This window comes from Oncorhynchus gorbuscha, linkage group LG20 (assembly GCF_021184085.1).
Source record: "Oncorhynchus gorbuscha isolate QuinsamMale2020 ecotype Even-year linkage group LG20, OgorEven_v1.0, whole genome shotgun sequence".
Taxonomy (NCBI): Eukaryota; Metazoa; Chordata; class Actinopteri; order Salmoniformes; family Salmonidae; genus Oncorhynchus; species Oncorhynchus gorbuscha.
The window spans coordinates 7141208-7151207 of record NC_060192.1 but is presented as its reverse complement, the minus strand read 5'-3'; the positions used below and the strand labels follow the sequence as shown (position 1 = coordinate 7151207).

At 45.4% G+C, this 10000-nt stretch overlaps 1 protein-coding gene across 1 annotated transcript in view; it reads left to right on the top strand.

Annotated features, from left to right (window-relative positions):
• The first annotated feature begins 6079 nt into the window (after window positions 1-6079).
• The window catches only part of LOC124007229 (beta-crystallin B1-like), a 4125-nt gene continuing 204 nt past the window's right edge, over window positions 6080-10000 (top strand). Inside the window, exons 1-6 of the mRNA XM_046317638.1 lie at window positions 6080-6212; window positions 6811-6946; window positions 8342-8460; window positions 8843-8975; window positions 9180-9322; window positions 9797-10000. The exon at window positions 9797-10000 is cut by the window's right edge and continues 204 nt beyond it. Coding sequence (XP_046173594.1) covers window positions 6830-6946; window positions 8342-8460; window positions 8843-8975; window positions 9180-9322; window positions 9797-9974 — 690 coding nt within the window. The 5' untranslated portion in view covers window positions 6080-6212; window positions 6811-6829 and the 3' untranslated portion in view covers window positions 9975-10000. The remainder of the gene's footprint in view (window positions 6213-6810; window positions 6947-8341; window positions 8461-8842; window positions 8976-9179; window positions 9323-9796) is intronic.

Sequence of the window (10000 nt, the reverse complement as noted above, 5' to 3'; positions counted from 1 at the left end):
CCTGTCCTCTCTGTTGACTAGCATGTCATGTCCTTTACTCACCTGTAGGGAGAGACCTGTCTGTCTGTCTGTCTGTCTGTCTGTCTGTCTGTCTGTCTGTCTGTCTGTCTGTCTGTCTGTCTGTCTGTCTGTCTGTCTGTCTGTCTGTCTGTCTGTCTGTCTGTCTGTCTGTCTGTCTGTCTGTCTGTCTGTCTGTCTGTCTAGCTGTCTAGCTGTCTAGCTGTCTAGCTGTCTGTCTGTCTAGCTGACTGACTGACTGACTTAATTGTTATTATGTCATCACTAATGCCTTTGGTCGATTGTCACGGTAAAAGGTTGACAGGACTGAAACCGAACATCTTCAAAATAAACGTACAAGTTCAACTTGTGCACGGTTGACTTTTTGAGACTGTTGATGACTGAGGCGCTGTCATTCCGTTAGCCCCACCATGAGACGCGGCATGTAGCGTCGAAGGTGCACATCTTATTTCGCCCTGCCAATTATTCATAGTTAATCTGCAGCATGATCAGGGCATGCGCCCCATGTTTCATAACACAGAGCAGCAGGAGGCTCCATTTGGTGCTGGAATGTGGACATCTCGTCTGGCAGATAGAGAGAGAAACATAAACATAGAGAGAGAGGGAATAAGCCGAGCCAAGAAATGAGACAGGGGACCAAGTTGGAAGAGGGTCAGCAGTAGGCAAGTCTTTCTCCAGCAGCTTTAGCAGGAAACCCTCAGACGGGTTACACGTCTACAGTGGAACGGACCGCTTCGAAGAAAGAGAAATGGTGGTTATGAACTATTACAGTTGGTTAACCATTAGGCTTAACCAAATGGCTATTGCCATTTGTACTTAGGCTGTGTGCCCTGTTTATCCCGAAGGGAATATTCTTGTATTTCATTAACTTTCCGAAATATGTTTCTAAAAAAATGTTAACCATCACAACTGAATCAATTCAAAAGTATAAATTGTGCCTATTACATATGCATTAATTTCATTTGATGTTAAAGAAACTGTTGTTCTAAAGAGGTCTGTGTGTTGCTGGTGTAGAGGAGTCAGGCGCAGGACAGCAGATATGCGCGAATAAACGTATTTTACTCTAATTAGACAAAAATACAATGAAAGCATGCCCACATAACAGACCATATTACATACAAATAAACATGGGGGAACAGAGGGTTAAATAATGAACAAGTCATTGGGGAATTGAAACCAGGTGTGTAAGACAAAGACCAAACAAATGGAAAATGAAAAGTGGATCCGTGATGGCTAGAAGGCCGGTGACGTCAACCGCCGAACGCCGCCCAAACAAGGAGAGGGACCGACTTCGGCGGTAGCCGTGACAGTTGTAGTGTTGTAGGTCAGTACAAAAAGAAGAAAACAATTACTAAAAAAAACAGCACTAAAAGAAGGTTGCTTACAATCATTTATTCATTCATGAACACATGTTGTTTTGACATGGTTTGACAAACTCCGTTATAATGCGTAAGCTGTTTATAACGCATTAGCCATAGCTGTAGTATTGGACATGGCTTTTGCATTAGCAATAGCTTTAGCATAGCCATGGCTTTGGTCCTAGCAATAGCTTTAGCATAGCCATGGCTTTGGTGTTAGCCATAACTTTAGCATAGCCATGGCTTTGGTGTGAGCCATAACTTTAGCATAGCCATGGCTTTGGTCCTAGCCATAGCTTTAGCATAGCCATGGCTTTGGTGTTAGCCATATCTTTAGCATAGCCATGGCTTTGGTCCTAGCCATATCTTTAGCATAGCCATGGCAGAGTGACGACCCAGTCAACCCAGTCAACCATTAGTCAACAGAGAAAGGAGCAGAGACTAGACTGGTACTAGCCTCCCTCTCTCTGACTGGATCCTGTGGAAAGATGGTATCTACGGCTGTATGGCTGCCTTTACACAGCCAGCTCAATTCTAATATTTTTTTCTCACTAATTGGTCACTTGACCAATCAGATCAGCTCCTTTTCTCAATAAAAATATCAGAATTGGACTGCCTTTGTAAACACAGCCTATGTTTCCGATTCTACACTGGCCTGCTAAGAATGATAAGATAACATAACAGAAGAATGACTCTGAATTACAAATAATACAGAGATATATTTCCTAGACATTGATAGGTGCCCAGGTTTCCATGTAAAATTGGTCTAATGTATTTTTGCATTTTATCTGTTGAGATCATCATTTGCCATTATTTTATACACTTTTTTTGTACCTTTACTCAACTAACTTTTACTCAACCAACCTTTACTCAACCAACCTTTACTCAACCAACCTTTACTCAACCAACCTTTACTCAACTAACTTTTACTCAACCAACCTTTACTCAACCAACCTTTACTCAACCAACCTTTACTCAACTAACTTTTACTCAACCAACCTTTACTCAACCAACCTTTACTCAACCAACCTTTACTCAACTAACCTTTACTCAACCAACCTTTACTCAACTAACTTTTACTCAACCGACCTTTACTCAACCAACCTTTACTCAACTAACCTTTACTCAACCAACCTTTACTCAACCAACCTTTACTCAACCAACCTTTACACTACCAACCTTTACTCAACCAACCCTTACTCAACCAACCTTTACTCAACAAACCTTTACTCAACCAACCTTTACTCAACCAACCTTTACTCAACCAACCTTTACTCAACCAACTTTTACTCAACCGACCTTTACTCAACTAACTTTTACTCAACCAACCTTTACTCAACCAACCTTTACTCAACCAACCTTTACTCAACTAACCTTTACTCAACCAACCTTTACTCAACTAACTTTTACTCAACCAACCTTTACTCAACTAACTTTTACTCAACCAACCTTTACTCAACTAACTTTTACTCAACCAACCTTTACTCAACCAACCTTTACTCAACTAACCTTTACTCAACCAACCTTTACTCAACTAACTTTTACTCAACCAACCTTTACTCAACCAACCTTTACTCAACCAACCTTTACTCTACCAACCTTTACTCTACCAACCTTTACTCTACCAACCCTTACTCAACCAACCTTTACTCAACCAACCTTTACTCAACTAACTTTTACTCAACCAACCTTTACTCAACCAACCTTTACTCAACCAACCTTTACTCTACCAACCTTTACTCTACCAACCTTTACTCTACCAACCTTTACTCAACCAACCTTTACTCAACTAACTTTTACTCAACCAACCTTTACTCAACCAACCTTTACTCAACCAACCTTTACTCAACCAACCTTTACTCTACCAACCTTTACTCTACCAACCCTTACTCAACCAACCTTTACTCAACCAACCTTTACTCAACTAACTTTTACTCAACCAACCTTTACTCTTTCAACCTTTTACTCTACCAACCTTTACTCTACCAACCTTTACTCTACCAACCCTTACTCAACCAACCTTTACTCAACCAACCTTTACTCAACCGACCTTTACTCAACCGACCTTCACTCAACCAACTTTTACTCAACCAACCTTTACTCAACCAACCTTTACTCAACCAACCTTTACTCAACTAACCTTTACTCAACCAACCTTTACTCAACTAACTTTTACTCAACCAACCTTTACTCAACTAACTTTTACTCAACCAACCTTTACTCAACCAACCTTTACTCAACTAACTTTTACTCAACCAACCTTTCCTCAACCAACCTTTACTCAACTAACCTTTACTCAACCAACCTTTACTCAACTAACTTTTATTCAACCAACCTTTACTCAACCAACCTTTACTCAACCAACCTTTACTCTACCAACCTTTACTCTACCAACCTTTACTCTACCAACCCTTACTCAACCAACCTTTACTCAACCAACCTTTACTCAACTAACTTTTACTCAACCAACCTTTACTCAACCAACCTTTACTCAACCAACCTTTACTCAACCAACCTTTACTCTACCAACCTTTACTCTACCAACCTTTACTCTACCAACCTTTACTCAACCAACCTTTACTCAACTAACCTTTACTCAACCAACCTTTACTCAACTAACTTTTATTCAACCAACCTTTACTCAACCAACCTTTACTCAACCAACCTTTACTCAACCAACCTTTACTCAACCAACCTTTACTCTACCAACCTTTACTCTACCAACCTTTACTCTACCAACCCTTACTCAACCAACCTTTACTCAACCAACCTTTACTCAACTAACTTTTACTCAACCAACCTTTACTCTTTCAACCTTTTACTCTACCAACTAGTTTTGGACTCATTGTGCCCTAGTAGTGGATTGTCATCACAGCTGTATCCTTGACATTCTATGACACACAAACACAACCCGGCCCCTCCTCCCCGTGGCTGCCTGAACACTTCACTTTATACAGTGACACTTCCCACGAGGCCTCATGTTGTCACTCGGCAGGAACCTGCAACTCTGCCTCGGGCTCTGGGCCACACATAGGTGACTATACATCATGCTAATGTATTGCTGCTCTATGTCTCGCTTCAGCCGACCCATATGGGTTTATATCTTAGATAGAGATAGGTGACTATACATCATGCTAATGTATTGCTGCTCTATGTCTCGCTTCAGCCGACCCATATGGGTTTATATCTTAGATAGAGATAGGTGACTATACATCATGCTAATGTATTGCTGCTCTATGTCTCGCTTCAGCCGACCCATGTGGGTTTATATCTTAGATAGAGATAGGTGACTATACATCATGCTAATGTATTGCTGCTCTATGTCTCGCTTCAGCCTACAGATATGGGTTTATATCTTAGATAGAGATAGGTGACTATACATCATGCTAATGTATTGCTGCTCTATGTCTCGCTTCAGCCGACCCATGTGGGTTTATATCTTAGATAGAGATAGGTGATGAACAATCAATCGATCACGGATTGCGATGCACACGTCAACATTTGAAAAGTCATCCAGCGATATGACCAGTGATATTGACCTACAGTACACAGTGGAGACCTGCACTTGATTGGACAATGGACGGAGAAGACGAACATTGTCAAAAAGACCTGGGGTGGGGGGTGGAGAGGGTAGATGGAGATGGGGTCGAGAGAGATGGAAGGAGAGAGTAGTGAGACTAAAGGGTTTGACATTCTCCTCCAGGTTATTTCTACTCTATTCTTCCGCCTCTCTCTTCCATGTCGCCATCACCCTCCTTTGCCACACTTCTAGGTGCTTTTTAATGCTGTGGTGCTGTCTGTGTGTTAGCGTCATGTCTATGTGAAACGTGTCTGTGCTGTCTGTGTGTTAGCGTCATGTCCATGTGAAACGTGTCTGTGCTGTCTGTGTGTTAGCGTCATGTCTATGTGAAACGTGTGTGTGCTCTCTGTGTTTCGGAGACAAAAAAACACAGTCTGTGTGAGATATTATCAGGTCTTTTACATGTTCTTTGATAATAATATTACATCATTTGACCTTTATTTAACAAGGCAAGCCAGTTAAGAACAAATTCTTATTTTCAATGGCAGCCTCGGAACAGTGGTTTAACTGCCTTGTTCAGGGGCAGAACGACAGATTTGTACCTTGTCAGCACGGGGATTTGATCTTGCAACCTTTCAGTTACTAGTCCAACGCTCTAACCACTAGGCTACCCGCCACTACCCCATTATGATCCTTCTCATTTGAAAAATACGAATAGGGAGCATAACTTTATTTTATTGATTGCTCTCAACTAACCAGATGAAGAAGAAGAAGATCAGTCCGGACAAAACGTACGTGAATGGAAATAAATTGCAATCCCCCTTTTTCTTAAGCAACTTTTCCCACTTCAAAATAAAATGTTTTGCCATTTTGAATCATAAGTCTTTTGTCTTTTCGAAACTAAGCTAAGTGCTGGTGCAGTTTCACCTGTTAGAGTTAGAGAAAGATACAGAGTGTGTGTGTGTGTATGTGTGTGTGTGTGTGTGTGTAACTCCTTGCTCCCTCCAGATCTATGCATTCCTGTGCCCTATATGCTACTGTAGCTTACAGGCCCAGCTCACTAATAGAGAGGGAAAGTGCCATTGTCAGGGCTTTCCATTGACAGTAAAGTGCCTACGGGCAGCGGGGGGGGGGTTCTAGTTGTTGCGATGACCCAGGGGGCTTTGGTCCAGACCAACTCTGATGACGCTGGTGCTTCTATTGTCCACCGAGCCCTTGCGTTCAGCCTTTGCCAGGGTATAAAAGCTAGGGTTCTGCACTGAGATGGCCAGTACGATCCAGCCTACCCCACACGGCACAGCAAGCTGTACACGCAGGTAAGGACACACCCCACACCAACTGAAAACAGCAGTCGATCCACAGCAGCAAACAGCGCACAGGGGCCCACTCCTCTCAGCCTACCATTCCCGGGTGTGTCACCTCCAGGCGGGGCTGAGCCCCTAACAGAGGCTCGGGCCTCAGGGCCTCAGGGCCTACATCAGACCCCAGGCTGGATTGGTACAACGGATGGTTATTTTCTCATTGGAGATTCTGATCCATCCTATGGAAGTGTTTGGCCGCTGTTTCCTGCCTCAGTTAGTTACAAGACTAAGAAATAGTAACAGATACACGAACAAAACACATTCAACTCTGTAGTGAGAACACACCTTTACCTGATCTGTGTTTTGATCTTTTTTTCTCTCTCCCTGTCCCTCTTTCTCTCAATCGATCTCTCCATCTCCCACACTATTCTCCCTTTCCCTTTCCTCTCTCTCTCGCCCTCTTTCCCTTCTTACTCTCTTTTACTCTCTCTGCCTGCCCCGTCTCCTTTCCTCTGACATGCCTCTCCTCTCCCCATCCTCTCTCATCTCTCCATTCTCCCCCCCCCTCTAACCCCTCTCCCTCAATCCTTCCCCCCCCCTCGCTCTCCGTCAGAATCTCCTGATCCCTCACCATGTCTCAGACCGCCAAGTCCGCCTCCAGCCAGGGCACCGATGGCAAGGACAAGGGAGGCCCCGCCGCCACTAGCAAGGCCACGAAGACCGGAGAACCCAGCGTCGGAAACTTCCGAGTGAGTCGGCACACGTCCATTTAAAAATACACCACCACCCACTTGAGAGTAAAGTCCACCCGTTGTGTGGGAGCAACAAACCGCTTAACGTTAGCCATTCTCTTTGAACTGTTCATCTGAGCCGGGCTAATTGACTACGGATAGAACGTTGTGGTTGGTAAATGTTGCTACTTAAGTCGGCGTGTCTTAAGGTGACCCCAGAGATCTTGCAGCCTTCACAGCAGTACAGGTCGGCTTTGGGTTGTATAGTGGAAGGCGGTACAGGTAGTCCGAGGACAGGAAGAACGTCAGAGCTTTCTAACGGATCGACAAACTGAATGGCACAAACGGTGAAGGGCTCTGAGACCTCGTTACCTGCAGTAGTAAAAGGTGAAGGGCTCTGAGACCTCGTTACCTGCAGTAGTAAAAGGTGAAGGGCTCTGAGACCTCGTTACCTGCAGTAGTAAAAGGTGAAGGGCTCTGAGACCTCGTTACCTGCAGTAGTAAAAGGTGAAGGGCTCTGAGACCTCGTTACATACCTGCAGTAGTAAAAGGTGAAGGGCTCTGAGACCTCGTTACCTGCAGTAGTAAAAGGTGAAGGGCTCTGAGACCTCGTTACCTGCAGTAGTAAAAGGTGAAGGGCTCTGAGACCTCGTTACCTGCAGTAGTAAAAGGTGAAGGGCTCTGAGACCTCGTTACCTGCAGTAGTAAAAGGTGAAGGGCTCTGAGACCTCGTTACCTGCAGTAGTAAAAGGTGAAGGGCTCTGAGACCTCGTTACCTGCAGTAGTAAAAGGTGAAGGGCTCTGAGACCTCGTTACCTGCAGTAGTAAAAGGTGAAGGGCTCTGAGACCTCGTTACATAACCTGCAGTAGTAAAAGGTGAAGGGCTCTGAGACCTCGTTACATACCTGCAGTAGTAAAAGGTGAAGGGCTCTGAGACCTCGTTACATACCTGCAGTAGTAAAAGGTGAAGGGCTCTGAGACCTCGTTACATACCTGCAGTAGTAAAAGGTGAAGGGCTCTGAGACCTCGTTACATACCTGCAGTAGTAAAAGGTGAAGGGCTCTGAGACCTCGTTACATACCTGCAGTAGTAAAAGGTGAAGGGCTCTGAGACCTCGTTACATACCTGCAGTAGTAAAAGGTGAAGGGCTCTGAGACCTCGTTACATATCTGCAGTAGTAAAAGGTGAAGGGCTCTGAGACCTCGTTACATACCTGCAGTAGTAAAAGGTGAAGGGCTCTGAGACCTCGTTACATACCTGCAGTAGTAAAAGGCACCAAATGCACTCTAATTCTATGGCAAAAGGGTCACCATAGGAAAACAAATATTTGCGGACGACGGACAGTATCTCACCCATGACCTCTTCCAGGGATAAATGGCCTCTAACCTCTGACCACTCACTGCCCCCCTGTAGATCATGCTGTTCGACCAGGAGAACTTCCAGGGCCGAATGATGGAGGTCCAGAACGAGTGCATGAACGTGTGTGAGCGCGGCATGGACAGAGTGCGCAGTATCATCGTCGAGAGCGGCCCGTAAGTGGACACACACACCTACAGGGCAAGATTACACACACACACACACACACACACACACACACACACACACACACACACACACACACACACACACACACACACACACACACACACACACACACACACACACACACACACACACACACACACACACACACACACACACAATCAATCATCTCTACATGCTAGTCCAACACACAAGAAGACAAACTCAGACTGAGCCCAAAACATTTGAGCCCAAACACTGATGCTGTCATTTTTCGTGGCCTTTTCACGCACATTTAATTTTGACCCGTCTTCTAATCCCTCTCCCCCCTCTCCCCCTTGTCCCCGGCGGCCCCCCATCTCCCCCTTGTCCCCGGCGGCCACCCCTCTCCAGCTTTGTTGCCTTTGAGCAGACTAACTTCCGTGGGGAGATGTTCATCCTGGAGAAGGGAGAGTACCCTCGCTGGGATACCTGGAGCAACTCTTACCGTAGCGACTGCCTCATGTCCCTCAGGCCCATCCGCATGGTGAGGAACACACGCATTCCCGAAACACACACTGTCACATTTTCCTATATACGCTCTCTCACACACATTCCAAACATGACAGTGACGAATGAGTTCGCCAGAGTGTAAAAACAGCCGGTAACCAGGGCTAATACAGTAGCTATTGAAGAGACCTTCCAGCCTTTCCCTGACACCCCCCCATCTCTCCTTCCCTCCACACCACAGGACAGCCTGGAGCACAAGATCTGTCTGTTTGAGCTCTCCGACTTCAAGGGCAATAAGATGGAGATCCAGGAGGACGACGTGCCCACCCTCTGGGCGCACGGCTTCACCGACAGGGTGGGCAGCGCGAGGGTGCCCGGCGGAGTGTGAGTGTACACACACACACACTCGTACTTACGCACACACACCAGAAATCTATTTGCATGGATACTGGGACCGAAAAACCCTCACCTATATCGAAGATAAAAAAATATTTAAAAAAACATATCTGTAGGCTGAAGCGAGACATAGAGCAGCAATACATTAGCATGATGTATAGTCACCTATGTGTGGCCCAGAGCCCGAGGCAGAGTTGCAGGTTCCTGCCGAGTGACAACATGAGGCCTTGTGGGAAGTGTCACTGTATAAAGTGAAGTGTTCAGGCAGCCACGGGGAGGAGGGGCCGGGTTGTGTTTGTGTGTCATAGAATGTCAAGGGTACATTCATAACTGTTGCACACTTTAAAGTGGAAACACAGAACTCCAATGTGACTCATGTTGTCTCTAAAAAAACGGCCTAAAAATGACTATCAATCTAAATGTAACAAAACATGACCTTCTCTCCTTTCCTCCTCTCTCCAGGTGGGTGGGTTACCAGTACCCCGGATACAGAGGCTACCAGTACCTATTTGAGTGTGGTGACTACAGACACTACAACGAGTTCTGTGCCTTCCAGCCTCAGATCCAGTCCATGCGTCGCGTCAGGGACATGCAGTTCCACCAGCGCGGTTGCTTCAACCTCACCTCCGCCAGCAAGTGAGCGACCTCTGGTGGATGCACGCTGTA